The sequence below is a fragment of the Aythya ferina genome (assembly GCF_964211825.1).
Source record: "Aythya ferina genome assembly, chromosome: 7".
NCBI lineage: Eukaryota > Metazoa > Chordata > Aves > Anseriformes > Anatidae > Aythya > Aythya ferina.
Window position 1 is genome coordinate 32,117,298 of NC_140302.1, and position 23,370 is coordinate 32,140,667.

The following is a 23,370-nucleotide window of genomic DNA, read 5'->3' on the forward strand; positions in this document are numbered from 1 at the left end:
ATCTTAGGGGCGGGCCGGGGCGTGCGGAAGGGGCCGGGCGGTGGCGGGGCAGGGGACGTGGCCGGGGGCGCAGCCATGGCGCGGCGGCGAAGCCCGGGGCTGGTGGAGGCGGTGGCACCGGCACCAACCTCCTCTTCTCCTCCTCCGCCACCGAGTTCAACTTCGCCGTGCCCTTCATCCCCGTCAGCCCAAGCCCCGGCCGCGCCGCCGGGCCCCGCTCTGCTGGCAGCGGGTAGGAGGCGGGGGGGGGGTGAGGGGGGGGAACGGGGCTGCTCGGTGCCTGCGGGCGGTGTGGGGGCACCGGGGGGGGAGAGGGGTCCCTGCGCCTCCTCCTTCTCCTCTTCCTCCTCTTCCTCCTCCTCTGTTCCTTGGTGGAGGTCTGTAGGTGGCCTCTAAACGCTAATTATTTTAAATTCAATCGGATCGGTGCGTATTGAGTCCAAGATCCAAGCGTCGGTTTCAACGCTGGCTTATCTTACGTAGGGGAAGTGTTAATGTGTCAGGAAATAAACGGAATATGTCTCTGTAGGCTTAACAAATATTTGCCAAGTGTGGCCTCAGAATGTTCCTTAGATCGACATTTTCTGGGGGAGAGAGGGAGTAAAAGCATTGGAATATTATTCCTGCTTATTTGAGGTACCTAGCTGATGTCTTTACTAATGCTATTTGTTCAGTGCTTATATATGTTTTCTTGCAAATATAAGTTGCTTATTGTTGTAGTTTCTAATGGCAAATCTGGAAGGTAACATTGCAGATAACTCTTGTGTGGCAGCTTCTAGAAGACGAGCTAGGGAGAAAATCTGTTGATCAGATTTCAGTAATACGATGTGATTAGCTGCGTGCTCTCCGTTTCACTTAAGTTTTGGTTGGATGCAGGTCCACAGGCTTACAGCTGGAGTGAGTTTCCGTGCCAAAGGTCTACTGAGGTTATGCCACATCCTGTATTTCTTCAGGAAAGGCCCCCTTCCTGTTAGCTTCTGTGGTCCCTCGCCTTGCCCCTTCGTCCAGCCAGCTGGCATTGGGACCTGGCTGCGCAGAGCAGTTTGCATCTTGCATCAGTTTGGAACAAGAAGGAACAACCCCTGGGGTTTAATCCTAAATTGTAATGGGGATCAGTCTTGGGAATTATTTGCCATCCAACTGAGAGATGACGTTTGGAGGCTGTGTGTTAATTTGTTGTATCTCAAAGAGTGCTTTGGGCTGTGCAGTTTGAGGAGAGAAGACCCATTCTCTGGTTCAAATGCAGACGAAGTAACCAACATCCTTAGTGTGGGATGAGAGGAGCGCTGCCAGTGAGGAAATGGACTTCTGCTGCCTGTGATTGTCGGGTGGCAGCCTGGTACCATCTGTGAGGGGTGTACAGGCGGCTGTCACACAGTCACTGTTGAAGAGAGACTGTTCTGTGTAGGAGATGAATGCTGCCCCGGATGACAAAGCTGTAGAATCACAGGATTTCTTTTTTTCATTTGTATTAAGTGCTTTTTCTGCCGGTCTGTGTATACGTTTCAATGCAGATTTTGCAGATTAGAAAAAAAGCAATGTAGAAAGTAACATGCTCTGTCTAAAAGCTGTGTGTACACATGTATATATACAATTGTTGTCAACCCCATTTTCTAGAAAATGGACAGTTTGACTAAATTTCCAAAGCATAGTTGAAATTTAGGTTGTTCGTGAGTGTGCATGTGGTAAAGGCCTTGAAACTCCTCAGCATGTTGCTGTGTTTGTTGTGATCTGACATTGCGGTGAGATAAATTTCCTGCTCCGCGACTGGTTATTTTGGAAAGCAGAGAACTGGCAGTGAGGTATGCAGTTTGCTTCTCTCTGTTCCACAGTGTTTATGAAATACAAAGGGAAGAAGAAACTTCCAATCGTGAGAATAAGACCCTTTATTAAGTACAAATGGCTATTCTGCTTGTAGCTGGGAGGTGATCCAGAGGCCTGAATTTATGATGGTCGTTGCTTCTAAATGACTTTAATGTTCTGCACAGGATGGTTCATGTACAGAGATCTGGGGGTTTGTTCCTCAAAGCTGCATAAAACACCACAGGTGAAGTAAGAAAAAATTGATAGGTACGGGTGATGCTTGCCTGAAATTGATGCCATCTGAGAAGACAGCTAAATAAAAGTTGGTTACAACAGTCCATTTTATTCATGACAGCTGCTGCTTCTTTGGTTAATTAACTAGAACTGCAGCTTCCCAGGGAGACTGCTCTGTGGATTCCCCCCCCTGCTCCCCTGTCCCCTGCCAGAGCAGTGACAACACTCTTAGGACTTCTGTAAATTGCACTGGTTGCTTGCAGGGTGCTGTTCCCTCAGCAGGCCAGCAGCGACACTCACACTGCTCCAGGTCCGACTCAGTTTATTGTGAGATCGTCAAGCCCCTTCCCTTTTCAGGTGCAGCTGGGTCACTGCAGAAAACATTGTCCAGGAGCTGGTTTATGTCCTTTCTTGTGATGCAAAAGGACAGTCATGGCCTTCCATGATTTTAAGCCCTCTCCTGCAATTATGCAGGATGGGGACTTAATTTTCTGCTCCAGAGATTTACCTCTTGTGCCGGTCTAGAGTAGGACTTTTAGACAGAACTGGAATAAGTCTCACTCATCAAATGACTTGGAGTGATGAGTTTTGGCCACCTTGCAAAGCAAGTGGGAAACCTTGTGAGAGGTTTGCTGAAGGGTTGGGTGAGAATGGCCTTAATCCATGAAGAACCATAACCAACAGGCATGGTCTCTTTGGGATTTAAGACCTACTTTTGAATTAGATCTTGGAAGTCTTATGCTTAGTCACTGTTTTCATGGTAAGAGGAAATGAACCAAAGCTGCTTTTGCATTTGATAGCTATAAGGGAGATTGAAAGGGATTTCAGTGCCCTGGAAGCAGGGTTCTTTGCTAAACTGGCTTGCGAAGGTCCTGTCTTGAGTCATACTTTGGCCTCTTATTTCAAACTTTTACTTTTTGTTGCTTTATATGTATGCACTGAATGAGTGTTGTGGTCTGTTTTCAATGTTTTTGAAGACTTAACAGCTTTTGTTTCAAGGTTATGGCACATTTAATCTTCAAGGATATCTAAGACCTGTAGTTCTTCTGGCTCTATGGGGTCCAGTAGAGTTTTGGAAATAGCTGATAACGTTACAGAACATTTTGCATACGTATGCTGACTGGTTTGAACCTCTCAGGGCATCTTTCGTGACCTTTTTCTTGTTGTTTTTGCAGATGATTCTGCAGACGTTGGTGAAGAGGACAGCTTCTTGGGTCAGACCACTGCGAGCCCGAACCCACCACAGACTTTCAACTATTTCTCTCAAGTACCTAGCAGCAGCGATCCCTTTGGAAGCATTGGACAGCCGCCCCTAACAACAGTCGCACCGCCTGCTGGAGCACCGGCCTTCTCCAGGCCTCCAACTTCCCTTCCACTGGGGTCTGGGCCACAGGATGGGCAAAACGCCTTCTCACCGCACGTTCCCAAGTCCCAGGCCTCGTACGGCACACCACCGACTTCACAGGGGGGAATGGCAGCTTACCAGACTCCTCAGCAGAGCTGTCCCCCACCAAATGTCTCTGCTCTCCCCCACGGCGCGTCTCCGCAGGGCTATAACCCTTACCGCCACACCACCCTGAGCAGCAGAGCGAACCCCTACCTTACTCCACCACAGCTGCAGCAGAGTCCTCCACCAGGCCAAGCTGCTCACCCGCCATCCTCTGTACCACCTGTGCAGATGTACCAGACGCCTCCAGGGGCATTGGCGCAGGTAAGGGACTTGTTCCTGACACAGTGGTACCAGAATGTAATGATTTCAGATGCTTTCCTGTCTGAATTGTACCTTAAAGATTCCTCAAACCCACCCCACTCCCCCAAAAGAAAACAAAACAAACAACAACAACAAAAACATAGGGAAAAAAAAAAAGACCAGAAAAGTCTCGAATTATTTCCTATAGCAAAATCTTTTAACTGGAACTAGCCTGGAGCTATTGCTTTAGGAAAACATCCCAATCCTTGAACTGAACATACCCTGATGCTGTAGGTATGTGAGCCTCGGACTTCAGGAGCAGAGCCCGGTTATGAAGTTCTGTTGCTTGTTCCAGTCTGTTACCACACTTTGCTGCTGTTTTATCTGTGCTAGTTCATTGTTTGTGCCTCTGATGTAAATCAGATCACTAAGTTCTCACAAAACATCAGCGGAAAATACCTTTTCAAGCTAATCTTGCTGGTGAAGGCAGTGCTGTTTGTAATTATGGTCTAATTCACATAATTTATCAGCAAGCTCTTTGGCACACACCAGTCAAGGATCGTGTGTGACGTAAAGCATTAATCTCCATCCTTTATTACCTTCATAGTATCATTATTAGAGTAATGTGAATGTGTTAGTAATAACCTGACAAGCTCTCCATAAAACAAGCTGACAAAAATAATTTTTATTTTGCCTGAACTTTCTGGCTGCTGTTGCAAGTAAGGAACAGAAAGATTATATAGTGGCAGTAAACATAGCAAAGGCAGCAAAACCTGAACAACATGGAGTTTAAAAGAATTTCAGGACTTCTTTCTATTGATTTTTATGTATTGTTCATTATGTTTGTTTATTTGAATGTATTGACCAAAGCAGTTTTTACTGCTGACATCACTTGCTGTTAATTGTACTGAGATGCTTGTACAATTTGTATGCCATCAGCACTGCGTAAACTATGGGCCTTTCAAAATCAGTTACTTGGATTACTGAGGCTATGCTGAAGTTTAAAATCTGCATTTCCAGTTCGTTTTGCAGGAAGAGAGCAATTACTGAGGGTAGTTCTTGTTAAAATTGATTATTCTTTATGCAAAAACGTTAAATATGTTCTTCTCATTAATCATTGAAACGTAATATGTTTTCATTGTCAGATCTGGTGGCTGTCAGAAGTAAGGTCAGCCTGAGTTTTGAAAGCATAAGAGAATATTTTACGTGTTACTGTCTTTAAGTAAGCAGGGTGCTAGACTGTAGCAGCTTTCAACAGTATGTGTGGGAAGAAAATTCACATCCGTTAATTGGTAACATCTCAGCTTTCAAAACGTAACGGAGTGGACAACTTGTCTGTAACGTTTTTTGATTAAAAGATAAAGTTCTTGCAAAATATGTTAGAAATAAAGGCTCAGAATGCCTATCAAAAGGTAAATCAGTTATGTAAAAAAACACCCGTGTAAGGTTGAGGGGCTAACGATGTATTTTCAGTTTCCACAGCCTCAGTCGCAGCTCCCAGCTCCCAGGCCTTCAGGTCCACTGGTCCCGGCACCTCCTGTTCTGCTGCAGAACCAATATGAGCCAGTTCAGCCGCACTGGTTCTACTGCAAGGAGGTGGAGGACAAGCAAGTATGGATGCCATTCAGCATTCTGGATTCTGCAAAACTAGAGGAAGTCTATAATTCTGGTAAGTTAGGAACATTTTAATTGTGTCAGTGTGAAGATGTACGTCCCTAATGGATATCGCATTTTCTCATGTACTGCTTTATCATTTTCTCATTCCTCTTTTTGTTAAACTCTGCCAACACTGGAGTAAATATTGTGATTTGGGAGTTGTTTAAAGCTTGTGTGTGTTTGTGTGTGTGCATCTGTGGACATACAGAGCATGTAGAAGCATTTTAGTAGCTACACGTTGGTTGCCTGAGATTCTGAAACTTCTCCTCCGCAATATAAATATCTGTCTTAATGGCTTATTATCGAGGAAGATTAAAAAGAGTGTGTATGTTAGGATTGTAACTGAGCATGGCTTGTGTGTCACAGTCCAGCCTGATCCTGAGAGCGTGGTCCTGAGCACTGACGGGGGACGCTATGACGTGTACCTGTATGACAGAATGAGGAAAGCTGTCTACTGGGACGAAGAGCCTTCTGAAGTGAGACGGTGCATGTGGTTTTACAAGGGAGACAAGGACAGCCGCTTTATTCCTTACACTGAGGATTTTAGTGATAAGCTAGAGGTTAGTATGACTTTTACATAAACTTCAAGAAGAACTTGGAAGTACTTTGTGTTTGTGACCTTAGAATTACCTCCTTTTGTTTCATTACAATGATTTCCCAAATGTGCTTTCTGGAACATAAGTAAGCAAATTTCAGAAAGTGGAGTGGCTAAAAAAATGCATTTCTTATGCGCAGGTCTTGCAGTGCTCTTGCCGAAAATCAACTTATGTAGTGCTTCACCTGTGACGCTTTTGAATAAATAAACCAATGTAAATTATGACCTTAACGTTACAGATAATACACAGGGACAAAAAATAATCTGTCTGAGAAGGCATGCTGATTTCATGTCACTTGTTTTCTGTTGCAGGCAGAATATAAAAGGGCTGTAACTACAAATCAATGGCACCGTCGACTTGAATTTCCAAATGGGGAGACAATTGTTATGCATAATCCCAAGGTAATAGGTTCTGGCAATTGGTTCTCACAGGATTCATCAGGGGTGAATGCACACATGGATGAGAGCGTAAAGTGAATGCGGTGTTAGTCTTGCTTGAAATTTACTTATTTATTGTTTTGGATTACGTGTGTATTAAAGATGATAATGCTTATAGAAACTGAACTCCTGCTTGCTTCAGTTTTCTGTCACATGATTAAAATAAAGTGCTTGCTGAAATCTAGAAAGAAAAAGGGTGTAGATTAGTTGAAATACTTACTAAGCATAACTGGCAGCAAACAGGAGGCAATTTAAATTACTTTAACCTCAAACAGTCTGTACCAAATGGAAAGTAATTAAAACAAAGAGTTTTCATGTGGAGAAGGGCATTAATCTAACTGTAAGGAAACTAGTTTGCATATCTAAGTCATGAGAAGTCTTCCACTGCAGCTATTTTTAGGCCATGAGAAAGTAGAATAGGAGTTAGACTTGATGATCCTTGTGGGTCCCTTCCAACTCAGGATATTCTGTGATTCTAGAATAACTTTAAAGCTTTTTTTTTTTTTAATACTATAAATGCTCTGCTGATAGTCTCTTGTGATTAAACTGTGGACTTCACCCTTATTTACTAGTGTTGTTAACTGTTGCCTTATCACAGATGCAGTAATAAATGAAACTGAAAATAATAAAAAATCAGGGTTGCTCCTACATTAACCACGTGTTAATGTAGGTTTAGAAATTTCATCCAGTAATAACCCTGGAGAAGAAGCATTTAAACCACAGTGTCAGACTGTACAGGGTCAGTGTAAATCTTATGAACAGTCATGCTACTGAATTCATCATTTTCTAGTGCTCCCAGGTTATTTCAAGTGTTTTCCTTCCCTGAAAAGCACTGCTCACTTTTTCACCTTGAGATAGAATAACTGTAAATAGTGGTCAGCGTCTTCACAAAAAATAGCCATCTGCTAAGGAAAAGTGGGCACTGGAGTCCAGGAAAGAGGAGCTTGAATGCTGCTTGCCTGAGGAATTAAAATTGTTCAGAATCACTGAGCAGGCCAGCATCTTCGGGTAGTGGTTACTTTAAGTCATATGGTTGCTTTTCAAAATAATGAAAATTATCTGCGTTATTTTGGAGTCTAGTTTAGAGGAAGCTGTATGGAATAGTCCATAGGGTTTTGTAAGACTTTTTTTCATGTGTGCTAACTGAAGAAATCATTTGAGCTTCATATGCAAGCTAAGCAAACAAACAGCATGTTAAACCACACAACACTTTTAGACTACCAACCCAAATCATATGTTTTTTGTATTTATAATTGGAAAATGTGTTCTTTTTCAGGTCATAGTTCAGTTCCAGCCTTCTGCCACACCAGATGAATGGGGCACCTCTCAAGATGGTCAGGCAAGACCAAGGGTAGTAAAACGGGGAACTGATGATGACCACGATGACATTCCTGATGGTATGTGCTTAGTGTGTGGGGGGTCAGCAGCTTCAGCTGTTGGTTCAGTTCAGAAGCTGGACAGGAGTGGGTGGAGCAGCAATGCACTGTTTGTGCCTGGAGCCTAGAAGTTAAGGTTGCTCCTTCATCTGAGCTGCTTGCATGAGGTTATTTGGTGGTGTTTTTTTGATCAAAGCAGTCTTGTGGGCTGCATGGTTTCCTGACCCTATGCTGTGCAATAGGTGTTATGGAGCAAGTAAGGTAGCTTGATTCTAAACTTCACTGCTGCAGTAAATGTTGGCATTCTGAATTTTTCCTTTCCTCTTTCTCCAGGAGAAATGGCCCAAATTGACCATCTAGTATTTATGGTTCATGGCATAGGTCCTGTATGTGACTTGAGATTTAGAAGCATTGTTGAATGTGGTAAGTTTTTCCTTGTTTAATTGGCAATTTTATTCTTAACTGTTGAAAAGTAGATCTCTTACGCATATAAACAGGTCTTCAAAAATATAAATATGGCAAGTTTTTTACTGTTAAGTTCAATTTCTGGTAGTTTTTTTTCCCAGTTATTTTCCAAAAGTAGAATTTGTTTTGTCAGACTTACAGCTTTAATTGTTGCTATGAGTTCTTCAGTGTTAGACTTGCAGAGTGGTCTTTCTTTGTTGTTTGTTTTTTTTTTTTTTTTTTCCTAATATACTCCAGGATGGTTGAATGAATTAAGATGGCTACGTCTGGTCATGAAGTAAAAATGTGGTTTTTGTGATGTTAAATAGAAGCTTACTAAAAGACAAAAAACCTATATTTCTTATAGCTATAGAAGTAATATTTGCAAAAACTTTTCTGCTTTGTAATTTCCTTCATTTGTATTTTGATTGTTTGTTGAAACTGAGGGGGGGGGGAGAAGAGAATACCTGTAATTGTGTGTTACTTGAGTGCTGCTACCACTGGATTTTCATGACTTTGCTTCTCTACAGTTGATGATTTTAGGACTGTTTCTCTGAAGTTGTTACAGACTCACTTCAAGAAATCTTTAGAGGAACGTAAAGTGAGCAGGGTGGAATTCCTCCCAGTTCACTGGCATAGCTCTCTGCATGGAGATGCAACGGGTGTAGACAGGTGAGTAGGTTGTTTATTGTCTCAGAGAAGTAAATAGAGAAGTTAATACACTTATTAGGCTAGATGAATAAATGTATGACTGGGTCACATAAAGAATCACAAATTGTTTTGTAATTGACACTTTGATGTGGAGTATAGGGAAAGCTGGGAAGATGTGGAATATTTCTACTTCAATACTAACATGAATTCCAACTTGCAAATTATCATGCCTTTCACCCCATTAAGGCCTCTCGTCCCATCTCATGCTTACTTTCATCTTTAATTTTTGAGCTCTTTTCCACTTCTCTTACCAATCTTTTCACAAAACTTCCTTGTGACAGCAACATTTGAAGAGAGATTATTTCAGGCACCCATTCAGCCTGGAGGGTGGGGGAGAAAAAGGGAGCCACATCTTTCTCAAATACGTCCTATCAGCAGAGTGCACTGATGTATGAATATGCAATCAGGCCAGAAAGCTATATGCTTTTAAAGGTGTCTGTAAAGAACATATCTGTGGTATTTCGACTGCAGCTTTAGAAATTGTTGTTTTAAAAGCTAGCAAAGTACTTACCTGCATTTATTTAAATGTGTTCATCCTTCTAACGCTTCTGTGTTACTACCAGGAACATTAAGAAAATCACTTTGCCGAGCATTGGGCGGCTGCGCCACTTCACTAACGAGACACTCCTCGACATCCTGTTTTACAACAGCCCCACCTACTGTCAGACGATTGTGGATAAAGTAGGGATGGAAATGAACCGTTTGTATGCACTTTTCATGAGTCGCAACCCAGACTTCAAAGGGGGAGTCTCTGTGGCTGGACACAGCTTAGGTAATTATTTAGAAAACTCTTTTAGGATAAAACCAGCATTCCTACAGTAAGGAAAATGGAACCTTTGTTAAGCTGTGACTGTCTTCCAGAATACTGCTAACTAAAAATTAAGCACCACTCAATAGCTATGTTTATAAAGCTTTGTGAGAAGTTCATACTTCCTGGATACACGTATATTGGTCCCTGCATTAGTTTGCTTCATGAAGACTTAATGTCTAATCTGTGTTGAAAAATTGGTGGGTTATCTGGTGTCATGTTAGGTGGGTAACCTCCTTAGTAAAGTAAAGCTATTTATAAGGGTTTGGGCTGGGACTTTTCATCCAGTTTGGTAATCTAGGATGGTTAAGGAAAGGTAGTTTATACTGCATAAAGCTATTACATGTGAGCAGATTTTGTTTGCTTTTTGCTGAGAATGGTCATGTTCCTGTGTGCGTGGGTTGATACTGCATTGATCTCTTGTGATCAGTCTATGCATTGCTGTTACTGCTGCATATAAGCCCTGCTTTGTACTTAGGGACAGAAAAATCTGTAATTTTTCTTAAAGGAACTTTAATTCCTGTTTCCAGGTTCCTTGATTTTATTTGACATATTGTCTAACCAGAAGGACTTGGCTTCGTCAGTAAATACTGGGGCTTTCTCTGGTGTTAATGGGACTGTGAAGGATGTGGCTATTCATGATAAACAGGTAACTTGCATGCTAGTCTTTCAAGTCAAATAGATCTGATACTTTCTCATGTTGTTAGGCTTCATTAGCTGGAATACAGTTGCAGGTTCTGATAGTGCATTTTGACATGTTAACACTAACGTGCCATTTTGTAAGTATCACTACAAGCTGTTTGCATCTCTCTGAAGTTCCAAGTAGAGCAGTCATGGGATTTGGTCATGAGCATCAGCTTTGACCCTTATGGACATGTAACTGGGTTTTCGCAGTATGAGAACAGTAGGGGAGGCTTGTAAGAAGGAAATTTTATCTGTTGTCAAGCCTGATGCAGTAACCAGTTGTTTGATCATTAAAAATAAATAAATATGTTTGAGCGTTGGAAAGCTCAAGAAACCTTTTGCCTCTCTTAGTAATTTTTAAATATATATTTTGGTGGTCTATTAGTAGTAGAAAATCTGTACCCTTCTCTACTAAAAATGAGCGTAAGTTAACAAAGCTTATTTTATAATAACCTTTTTAAGATAAAGTAATTAAATTTGCATTTGTTTGCTGCATATTGGCTTTTCACTGTCCAGTGATGCGACTCTCTTTCTGTGTTGTCCTTTTAAGATGGCTGAAGATACCAGTTCCTTGGGCTCCTCAATTACTACTTCTGGTGATGACCTCTGTGAGCCTGAAATAGATGACGACGTTCCTACTTTGCAGAAGACTCTGGAAATGCTTAGTTTATCAGACTATGCAAGCACATTTGAAAAGGAGCGAATTGACATGGAGTCTCTGGTACAGTACTGTTCGGTTGACTTCTGGGGATTGACAGGGTGCAGATGTAGTGGTATTTGGTGTTTTTGTTTGCTTTTCTGTTTAGTGTACCATCAGGAATGAAAATAGCTGCAAAGGAAAGATAATTAGTGCCTGACATGAAAACTAAATGTTACGTGACTTGGGTTTGTTTGTTTTTCAGTTATTTTATGTCACTGTGTATCGTGGGTTTTTATTTTTTTGTAATTTCTGTAGCTTTATAAAATAAATTCGTTTGATAATGAGGAATATATATTACTAGAAAAGTTATAAAGTATACCTTGTGTGTGTGTATATGTGTGTATATATGTAATTTTTTTTTTTTAAGCTGATGTGCACAATTGATGACCTGAAGGAAATGGGGATACCTCTTGGACCAAGAAAGAAAATAGCCAATTTTGTAAAAGACAGAGCAGCCAAGCAGGTAAATATATTTTTCATGAGTGAAATAAGGAGTTGTTAAGCAAAGGTAACTGACTTTCTCGCTGTGGAGTAGCTTCTCTTCTTTAACACGCTTTTTAGCATCATGAAAATATGAGAAGGCTTTTGATAACTGTGGGGGAAAAAGTGTTTTTTTTTTTTTTTTTTTTTCTTCTGACTGTAAAACCTGTCTCAAAAGGAACAAAAGAAAGCAGCAGCAGAAAAGAAAGCAGTACTGGCTGCCACCCTCCAAACTCAGGAAGCTTCCCAGAAGGCAAAAGAGACAGTTACTTCTATTTCCCCTTCGGAGTCCGGTCAGCAGCACTCAAAGAGGAGGCTCCCATTTGGTGCATCTGTTTCTTCTGTGAACATTGACTATGAGTATTTTGAAGTTGGAACTGGCCAGGTGAGACTACATAAATTGAAATGATTAATCTGAACAATCTTATTTGTTTATCATATATTCTTCTTATTTATTTAAACATGTTGATGACTTTGTGCTACTTAACTCTTGTGCAATGATCAAGGGATGTTTATGTAGAACCTTACCCTCTGGTGGGAGGGAGAGCTGGGACCATGGGTTAGATTACTGAAAAACAAAACTACAACAAGAATGTCAGTACAATTGTTATTATTTTTTTAGAAAACTTTCAGCAACAAATGAGCTATAAAAATAATTCTGTTCCAAAATCAAAAGTCTGTGAATGCCATGACACTGAAGGGCTCTGTGGCTGTATATTTAACATAGTAGCCTAAATTGGTCTATATATGATGTTATATTTGTTTTACCTCAAAGTTAACTCAGATATCAAGCCTCGAATGCTTCCTGTTCAAATAAACTTTTTAAAAAATATATTTTTAATGTTTTTATAACTATATATTTTGTAGTTAGAGGTTTTAAAGAAAAGCATTGTAATACTATAGTGTACTAATGTACTAGTATGGGGGTGCAGCAGTGCAGCTGAAACTTCCTGGAGGTACTGTGAGCATGTGGTTGATTTAATACATGTCTTGTTTTTCCTTCTTAGCTAAGCATGATATTAACTAGCTGGCAGTGCTGAGAAATTATTTGTCTAACTTCTGTCTGGTAGGTTTCAGTAGTTTACAATGCGTTGGACTTTGAACCGGATATTTTCTTTGCTCTTGGTTCTCCTATTGGCGTGTTCCTTACTGTGCGAGGACTGGAAAAGATTGATGAAAACTACAGGCTTCCGACCTGCAAGGGTTTCTTCAATATTTATCATCCAGTGAGTAAGAGATTTGACTTCAGCTGATGCAGACAACAATATAGAATACTAAGTTAAAACTTTTCAGCATTATACCTCTTTTCCCCCACGTACATTTCTCAAAAGACTTATCTGGAACATACATTCCAGATATTTGTGATCTTTACAGCAAAAGTGAAATAGTGTTGGCTTATAAGTTCCATACCTGTAGATATCCTGATGATATTTGTCCTGTTCATTTTGGAGTTTAAACAACGTTTTTTTCATTAACTTACAAAATCTTCAAGAAGAGATTGAAACTGCTTGTGTTTGAGCCATTTACAGGACTTTTCTTAATTTCTAGATTGATTCTGGGATATGTTTAAAAAAAATAAATCTGTAAATGCATTACATTTGTCCTCTTCTGTCCTGTCCTGTTTAGGAATTAAACAGTGGTAGAATAAGTTGGTCAGAATAAATTCTAAGGTAACTAAATGTCAATCTGTTTCTTAACAGCTGGATCCAGTAGCTTACAGGTTAGAACCAATGATCATTGAAGACTTGGATTTAAAACCAGTTCTTATTCCACATCATAAAGGCAGAAAAAGGCTTCATCTAGGTAAAAAGAAAACTTACTTAATATATGACCCTCACTCCTAACTTATTTGATGCATTAGAATATTGCAAAATTTCAAGAGACTGGTGGGTGTTCCTCGATACGTGTCTCCATGATCACTTGTTCTGTTCCCCTTAATTTCTGAGAAAATGAGAATCAAACTAAATTTACTATGGTTTTTACCTTGTTCCAAGTCTTTTCAGTATTGGAAATGTTGATGAAAAAGGCAGTTCCATAGCTTGGTGGGCAGAGATTGGATTTTTGTTGCTTGTGAGTACGCATCAGATCAAGGTGATTTTAAATTTTGCGTACTTACGTAAGGAGAGTCAATTTTGGTGTTTATTTGACTGTCACTGCTGCGGAAGTTCAGAGCAATTGTGAGTGCCACCAGTACTGAATGGCACCTAAGCTGCTGCTGACACATTTACTGAGCTGTAACAGAATTACAGGCTAGAGTCGTCTGGGAGTGTTTCTCAAAATTCACAACTACAGCAAGAGTCATTGGCATCACTTCTGTTCTGCTCTGCTGGAGCTTGGGACTGGTTCCTCCGTACTTCAGTGTAGGATGTCAGCAGGGATTGTGGGTGGTTGCGTTGAGGGATTGGCTGGGGTAGGTAGTGTTACGGACCCTTCAGAACCTGCCTTTGGACTGTTGCCTGTGACGATGTTAACTCAGTGACCCATACAGTGAGAAATTAATTATGCATTAATTATATTTCATCTAATCTTTTTCAATGGAGTAGAGATGCAAGAAACTCACGTTCACAACGCAGCACGCGTGTTTCTCCTAATAATTGGGAAGTTTGTAGAATGGAGTTTAATCATTCTGGTTTTAGTTTAAGACTTTAAATCCTTCTACTGTGGTGTTTTTTTCAGAGTTGAAAGACTCTCTCTCTCGTATGGGATCTGATCTGAAACAGGGTTTTATCAGTTCTTTGAAGAGTGCCTGGCAGACCCTTAATGAATTTGCACGTGCTCATACATCTTCGACTCAGCTACAAGCAGAACTGGAGAAAGTAGCTAACCAAATTAAAGAGGAAGAAGAAAAGCAGGTGGTAGAAGGTATGTGGGCACATCTCTGGTTTTATAATTTATTGTTCTCAAATTAATAAAACTTGAGTATCCTAGCTCCTGTTTGATACGGATTTTCCTGACTCCATTAAGGAAGCCTACGTGTTTTTGGAGTATTAATATTAAATGTAAGATCCTTTTTTTTTTTTCCCTTTAAAAAAAAAAAAAAAAAAGAAAGATTGCCAGCTTTTATTGAAGAGCTTCAGTTTGTTTAACCTTTCAACTTTCCAGTAGAAAAGTTTTGATGTGGCAGTTTTCCAGATTAATTGTTTTCTTTCCTCCCAGGGCAATTTAATACAAATAAATATTTGTTTCTGGGATTTATTCTCTTTTTAGCAATCTTCTGCTGAGTTGTGGGATGAGTTGAGAAGCATTAAGTACATTCTCTAACAAGAGAAAAAATGGCATTGAGGAAAATCTGCATGGGTCAGATATAAATGCTGTCCCTGGTTATAACAAAAGCAGGCTTCCTGGTTGTGAATTATCCGTCAATGTTTAATAATGCTGGCTTTGTCTGTACTTACGAAGGAAAACCTTCTGGTTGAAGTTGAAGACAGTGATTGACTCTGTGCTAGTGGGTTGTAAATATATATATTTATATAAAATTTCAAAATATTTGTTTGTGGAGTGACTGGATCAGTCTGTGTACAAATAGTGACGTTTATTTTTTAAATGGTTTAGCTATTCCTTTATGTGGTTCCTTTATGTGGGTTTTCTTCAAACAAATGCTTTAAACTGTCATGAAAGAAATAAGCTTATTGTTCCAGTAGATTTCTGAATTATGGAGTGACGTGCTAGTCAGTTAAATTTGTCCTATTGCAAGCACTTGGAAACTATAATAGGGAAAATGAGTGATATTTCTTGATTATAATGAAGCAGGCTGTGGTTGAAAATAGTTGAAATCTTAAAATCTGTAATTGTAGCTGAAAAGATCACTGAAAGTCCAGAACCTCCAAAAGATGAGGATTTTTCAGTGAAGGTTGGAATGCTGAATGGAGGACGTCGCATTGACTATGTTCTGCAAGAAAAACCAATAGAAAGCTTCAATGAATACCTTTTCGCTTTACAGAGTCATTTGTGCTACTGGTAAGAGGAAATGTGTGATTCTATAAATACTACTTCTCTGATGTAATTGTCTGTGTTTAAATGTCAGAAATTATGCCCTAATGCTTTGAGTACATTTTGACAAAAATAGCTGTGTTTTTATACCAGATACGTTTTCAGACTGGTTCCAGGTGTCAGTGTATGCACGTGATTTAGGAGAGCTGACTTTTCTGCGTCTTTCTAGTATTTGAAATGTTTGAAAAGATGGCTGTCCAGTTGGACATGAGGTCCTCATTATATGATTGAGACATTCAAGTAAGAAGGCAAACTGGCTGTCCAAGAACGTTGGTGTCAAGATGTCCCACCTAGATGTCACTAGATTAGCTAGTTTCATTTCAAATAAAATCACGTGTTAGCACAAAGAAAAAAATCTGTAGTTCTGTTTGCAATCAAGACGTTTGCATACAGGTCTGTTGAACTTTAAACTTCAAAATATATAGCTTTAGCGACAATCATTTTCAAAACAAGGAGAGCTTGGTGAACATTTTGCCAACTGAAAGTGTGGTTGGGTGCAGGGACAGGCTCCCCAGGACACTGGTCATGGCACTGAGCCTGCTGGAGTTCAAGGAGTCTTTGGACAATGCGCTCAGACACAGGGCCTGATTTTTGGGGGATTCTATGTGGAGCCAGGAGTTGGACTCAATGATCCTTGGAGGTCCATTCCAGCTCAGGATATTCTGTGATTCTATGAACTCTAGTTTTTCAAAGAAAACTATTTGTGAAGGAATTGTATTAGGCTACAATGCTTTACAAAACTTTACCTCTTCATGTTGAAGTGTAATTGATGCTCTGCTATCAGTGATTAACAAAAGAAAGGAAGAAAAAGGCACGGTGGATCTTCCTGCAAATTTGGATGGTTATCGTTTGACTCTTGTATACAGTACTCACTCATACACAGAACAATTTATGGATTAAGAAGCAGATTCTGGTGTCATGTAATACACTGCAATACATCATTGCCTTATCTGGATTTGGATTTACTTATTTTTAAGTGAATAAATTTCAAATGGAGAAAGTTGTAATTCCTTTTATAGGAATAGCAGTTACTATTGACCTGCTGTGTTTGCCATTGGGCAGTCAATTGTCTTTTTTTTAATTTTTTTATTTTTATTGGTATGTTGTCTTACGTATTCTATTACTGCCATAAAATTAAGCACGCGTGAACATACACAAGATGGGGAACGGTAGAACAAAGGGTATGCAAGCAGTATTTGGCAACGTGACAACGCACCTTTATACGTAATAAGCTTGGATATCAGTTGCTGACCTACGCAAAATGATACTGGTGAAGGGGGACTGACTTTTTTTTGTCTTTAAGTAAACAAAACACTTCTATCTTTCAGTCTTTCTGAGTTGAGCAGGTGCTGTACAAGTGGTGCTCTTAATTTTTGTTTATTATTATTACTTTAAGGTATTTATTTCCAATAGCTAATAATTTTTAGAGGTAGGCATTATTTCAGAGGGTAAAATACAGAATTTGAAGGCATTACCTGCAGGGGCTTATTAAGGTCAGTATCGAGGCTGCAGTGCTGTTGAGCACTGTGCAGAGCTCCCCAAGCAGTCGGTGACCCAGTGGTGGCAGTGCTGTCTCACAGGTGGAGTTGAAGGAATTGGAGCTTTATTCCACCAGGTGGCAGACAATCAATTCCAGGTTTTAAAAACTGGCTCCCCATTTTCTTCTGTTTTCCCCTTTAACTCATGACCCAAATTTATGATTTTTTTTTTTTTTATTTTGTTTTGAGGAGGGTGATGATGATTTGCTCACTTGTTTTCATGCTTGTTTCATGCTCACTTGTTTTCATGGTTGTTTAATAGCAGAGACAATCAAGAAATGTGGCTGCCATATCCAGATTCATCTATGGAAAATGTCTGTAGACCCCTAGCTTGCATGTTGAATTCTGTATTTTTTCTCTGTGAATGATGTTCTTCACATTTGGAGGATCGCAGTTACGACGATCTAAATTTTCTTTGCTGTCTCCCTACATAATTGCTTTTAAAAGCAATGAGATGTTACTCATAGAATCATAGAATGGCTTGGGTTGGAAGGGACCCTGAAGATCATCTAGTTCTAAGCCCCTCTGCCATTTTTGATGCCAAAATTTATTATTTGATATTTTTATTATTTGATGATAATGTTGTTATTATCTAACAACTCCTGCAGCTTTGGAACTTTCTTTCTTAAATGGGGAAGTTTTAACAGAAGTAAAACAACTTGGAAATATGGCACTTGAATTACATTAATCTTTAAATGAATTGAGAATTTTTTTTTTTTTTATGGTACTAGGGAGGAGAAGATGACTGTGGATATTTACTACAGCCTTGGCTATGTTTATTTAATATATCTTATTTACAAGAAGGTGTCAGCCAGTTAGGAGAGAAATAGTAGGATTTTGCTGATAGAAAGCTGCATTTTGACACTGGAGTGATAGATGCAGTGGAGTAAGAAAAATAGGAAAGTTTTGACAAGCTGATGGAATATATTCAGGAGCCCATGGCAGACAAACAGTGATATGATATTTGAGACAAGTGAGCGTATAGAGAGGGGAATTTCAAGTTCCAGCCTAATAAGTATTAGGGAGGATAAGGTGGGGGAAAATGTTTGGTAAAAGGTAAACACGTAGACTAGGGATAACAGGAGAGATGATATAAAACAGAGGAAGAATTGTGGTTCAAAAAGGGAGTTGGTAGAGCTAAGGCCATGTCCCAAAAGAGAGGGTCAAGGGCGATAGTTAATTCAGACAGTTTAGAGAGCTGGGGAGCTGGGGTGGGATGAAGTATGCTTTACAAGACAGAATATGGGCTGTACCAAATTAACCTTTTTTTTTTTTTTTTTTTTTTTTTTTTTAATACTCCATAGGGCATCTGAAGACACTGCCTTGCTGTTCCTCAAAGAAATATACAGGACTATGAATATCAATCCTGAGCAGCCACAACATTGATGTATGGGTACGTGAATTCATAAGTTTGTTCTGATATGACTTAAATTCTTACATCAAAGTCAACGGCAGCTAAGATCTGTTTACTTTCCCCTTTTCCTCTGAAGTTTAAATTATGAAGCAGTTAACTGCAAAGTGTGTGATTTTGATTTGGAAAAAAAAAACAATTTCTATTTTTAAATGCAGGGGAAGTCTTAGAGTACTCCCTTCCCTTCCCAAAAGGTATTTGATACAGTTCTTGGTATGATGTGATAGTTGCCAGTACAACTCTAAAATGTGGTCTGTTTCTTCCTTAGTCTAGTTGTTCAGTAAATGATTGAGAATAGGAAAACTTGGTGATAGTGGATATGATGAAATTTCACTTACAGTGCAGTAGATTGAAGAGCACTAAGAGTGTTCCAGTGTTGCAATGTGCAATTATAGTATTGGTTGACCAACTGCTCACATGGATGCCAGGGAAAAAGTCACTTCTTACCTAAGAAGCTGTTAAAATTGATATTGATAAACTAATGAATGAGACCTTTACTGATATCCTTTTATGCTTGTATAGCTAAGAATTTCAGCAGAACAAATGAAATGTGGTAGCATGGAATTTGCTTCACTTTGAAATAAAATTAAATGCACCGTATAATTGAGCATCTTAAAGGTGAAATATACTTGCAGGTAATTTTATTTTAAGCTGCATGTTTCCTAGCTAAGGATCTGTGCTGTACCACTTTGCATCACTGGATGTGGTAGAGAAGACTGTATTCTCTTTTGAAAGGCAAGGGGCAAGAAATATGCACTGTGATGCCTTTTTGGAATTGTACAACAAGATAGTTTCTGATGTAATTCTCCATTTTTCAGAAGAATTGATGGTGTCAAGGTACATAAATACCTGACGTGAAGAGAAATACTTTTCAGAGGAATAATCTAGATAACTTTACTATGTCATGTTAGTAGTCTTCTAGTCTTCAGAATGCTTCTGATAGTCAGGTGATAGCATCTTTTTTTTAATGAAGTGTTGTAGCTGATCAAGTGCATTATTTTCATTTAGTGTGCCTAAATAGTAGGAAGAAGATGCTAGCAGCACACTTTTGACAATAGTGCATCAGTTATCACAATGGCTTTTGCAGAATCTCAAGTCATAGCTGTGCAATTCTTCTTTGCTTTTGTTTCTTTATGACAGCTTAGGGTGAAATTATACGGAACTCGCTGATACAGAAATAATGTTCTATCTCAATTGGGGGGCATGGGATGTAGTAATTCATCACTACAAAACCAGAAGTGGATTTGTTGCTTAGCTTCAGCAGACACTGGGATAATTGTATTTTCGAGAACTCCACAGTTTAGCAGGATGTCACGCGACAAAGCACAGTCAAGGATGTCTGTGCAGCTGTAATACCATTAGGAATCACTCAGAACTTTTCTTAGCCCTTGGTTGAATGCTAGCCTCAAATGTTGTACAATCAGATCCCAGACATTTAAATGGGAGGGCATCTAGGGCCCCCTGGGATGCATGTAATGAAAAGTAGTATCTTGGGAAGGCTGTGTGCTACAAGACGCCTGTTTGTGAGGCGTCTCACAAAAGGCCTTGTGAGCCTTTTTTACATAAGAAGAAACGTCTCCGCATCCATTGTATAAAATATTCCTGTGTAAGTATTCTGCAGTAGGAAAAAAGGAAAATTGCAATCAGGAAAATTGCAACCTGTGCAATCAGGTGGGGTTGGCCTCCTTCACGTGAAGGATGAATTTTGTAAGCAAAAAGAGGAGGTAGGGGACCAGATCTCGTGTACAGCATCTGTTGCACAGTATGTTTGTGTAGTCTTCTGTCCTGGGATGTTTTTTTTTTTTCTTGAAATCGGTTGGTATCTCTTGACTCTTAATTAAGTCAAGTCAGCAGAATTTTCTATCTCAGCTAAAATTATGTATGAGAAGAAGCAGTTGCACTGGCAGTTGGTGAGTAGCCACCAGTATTTATTTGCTTCTACTCACTGATAAAATAGTCCTAGAGGCATTTTACCTGTTTGTGGGGTGAGGTGGGGTGGAATACAGCAGCATATTAAAGCTTTGAAGTATAAACTAAGTACTTTTATCTCTGAATACAGCAGGATAACTTAGAACCATAAGTTAAAGAATCTAGTAGCTTACTGAAATGAACAGTGAATGATATCCTATGAGCAGCTGTAAGCTCTTTCTCTTTATAATTTTAACTGCCTGTTTGTGTACACAAAAAGTAGACTTCAGGAAATTTTTGTGTTTAAAAACTGATCAAAAAGGATGATGGATTTTTTGATCTTTTAAACTTCGCTTGAAATTGAATGTTGGCATATTTTATTTTATTAGTACTACTACAGAAATTCAAAATTTGGTATTTTCACATTCCTCTTATGTACATGTTCTATTTTCTCTGCACAGCCATACCTGTTGGTCTGACAGATCTGCTGAAAAACATTTCGAAGAATGTCTAGTATTTTCATAGTCAGAGGTGACAGGATAAGCACCAGACTCTTTTCCTGGAGTCCAGAAGTCACTCGGATTCTGCCTTCCCGTGTCACTTCAAGCAAACTTCTGAAAAGATCAGCGCCGTCATTGGAGAGATGGATGAAATGACACGATTTTGATCTTATCAGTTTAATTGTACAGTTGCCAAATATAAAGTGATCATTGAAGAGGTTCTTTGGCATGCAAATCATTACTTCTCTCCTTCCTTCTATCTCAGCTGGCTGTCAAACGTGCTTTGTCTATCAAGGCAGCATGTCCTTATTAAAAAGGACTAGTTGAGAAACAGCAATAATCTGCTTTTCTTGACACGTTTGTTGGTCCACCTTTTAATAATGAAATGTGAACTGTAGTTATAACCATCTTTAACACAGATGACACAAAGCTGTTCCTATTTACTGAAAACTAGCAACCAGAATCATTTTCTTACTATTGTAAGTGTTACGGAGATTTTATAAAGACCTTTTTAAGCCTCTGTTTTGAGTTTTATTATTTTTAAAGTAGAAATGAATCTTTGATTTTGAAAATGTTAGAAGTTTGTTACAGCTAGTTCAGTGTTCACACTTCCTGAAATGAACAATTTAAAATAACATTTTGGTCTAGCAATTAATGTAATTTTAGTGAAACTAGGCTGCAGCTGTGAGAAATAAAATACTTACCTTGACCTTGCGGAGTTTAATATCTCAAAATAGTAAATGTAAATACAGGAATCTGAAGCTTGCAGGTGCTAGATAACAATCTAGGTCAAGAGCATCAGTCCAGGCTTATTTGTCATGTAATGAAGTTGAGATGAGTTGGGTAGCGTGAAATCCTTTGAATTTGTGTCTCTGAATACTGAGCTTCTGTAGCTTTCTTCTAGCTTCAACTTACGTGCAAATTGTGGCTTTTCATAATATTAATGACTTAACCTTACTACTGACTACTTGCTTCTGTTATTGCAGTAAATGCATTTTGAAATGCAGTATTTTTTTCATAGTATATGTAAAATACACATTCTTGTGTATATATTTTGGTTATTATAATTAAAAATACCTTACCTCCCATGGCTCTTTACAGCAAAGTTTTGTATTTCATCACAGAGTAGGCTGGAAGGGACCTGTGGAGAGGTTCCTTAGACCAACTCCCCTGCTCAAAGCAGGGTCAGCTTAAATCAAGGCTAGGGGCCTTGTTCAAAGATTGCGATTCATCACCTCTCTGGGCCCTATTCTTATGTTTACTGCTATTGCTGTTTTTTTTCTAATATATAATTGTGATTTTCCAGGTGGAGCTTGTCTGTTGCCTTTTGTGTTTTCGTTGTGCATCTCTAAGAAGTTTGTCTGTCTTCTATCTATCCTCACATGAGATAGTTGAGGATGAAAATGTGATTTTCCTGTTTGGCTTCTCAAGCCTTTCCTTGACATCTCCTTTCATGCAGTGTGCTGTGGCCCTATAGTCATCTTGGTGTTCTCACTGGACTTGCTTTAGTTTGTCAAAGTCTGTCTTGCTCTGTGAAGCAAGTTTGTCAAAGAAAGCTTTTTTTTTTTTTTATTTAATAACATGTTTGTGTCTTTGTAGACCTTTAAAGACCAAGTTTTGTGAGCCTCACAATTTGCTTTGTTAGGTAGAATTGAAATAATATATTAAAAAAAATGCAACAAACCCTCCAGTAAACAAAACAGTGGCCTCATTTTCATCTTAGGTATCATGAGGATGGATTTTTCAACTCTGTGTAACACTAAACAATCTGATGAATTACATAACTCTGAAATATGGGCTTACATAGCTCTGAAAGTGCCTTACTCGCTCCCTTATATTACTCTGAAGCTGATGGGCTGTGATACAGTAAAATTTTAATAAATGTGTGAGAACTGTTCCAAAGGACCCTGGCTGGTGAGGAGCATGCTTTGCAATGGAAGAACGCACAGGGGCAAGTTGCAAGTGAGTGAGGAGCAGCTAGAGCAGAGAAACATTTTTGGGAAGGTAGCATTAGAATTGGTTCTAGTTTTGTAAATAGAAATTTGACTGCAACTGCAGGAGCTAGCAGTTCTTGAATCTAAAAGCAGATGCCTATGTAACCAATGATAATGTAAAACAATGAAAAACATTTCCAATTTCTTTTTTCTTTTTCGAAAGGGTGATTTTAAATCTACTACAGATGCATCTATTCCTTCATCAGCAGAAGTCCTGTGAGTGTGCTGCACCAACTTACTAGGCAGACCCTACACAGCACATATTTTTCTAAATACAAGTTGTAGGTCTTGTAATCCATAACTGTGTAGGCACCACTAATTAAGCTTATTAGCTATGTAATCTATCTACAAAAAATTCAAAGTTTCTTTGCTACACTTCAATCAGTTCTGAGGTGATCCCAGGGCTAACA

At 39.2% G+C, this 23,370-nt stretch overlaps 1 protein-coding gene across 1 annotated transcript; it reads left to right on the top strand.

Annotated features, from left to right (window-relative positions):
• The first annotated feature begins 48 nt into the window (after positions 1-48).
• On the top strand, positions 49-21,923 carry SEC23IP (SEC23 interacting protein). Its single transcript, XM_084526536.1, has 19 exons — positions 49-232; positions 3,213-3,748; positions 5,201-5,396; positions 5,750-5,943; positions 6,291-6,380; positions 7,693-7,813; positions 8,126-8,215; positions 8,767-8,908; positions 9,511-9,719; positions 10,286-10,404; positions 10,990-11,160; positions 11,507-11,602; positions 11,798-12,004; positions 12,690-12,845; positions 13,320-13,422; positions 14,296-14,481; positions 15,414-15,576; positions 18,452-18,540; positions 20,928-21,923. Exons 1-18 carry the CDS (start codon positions 76-78, stop codon positions 18,531-18,533), a joined length of 3,018 nt encoding a protein of 1,005 aa, XP_084382662.1. The 5' UTR covers positions 49-75; the 3' UTR covers positions 18,534-18,540; positions 20,928-21,923.
• Positions 21,924-23,370: the final 1,447 nt, after the last annotated feature.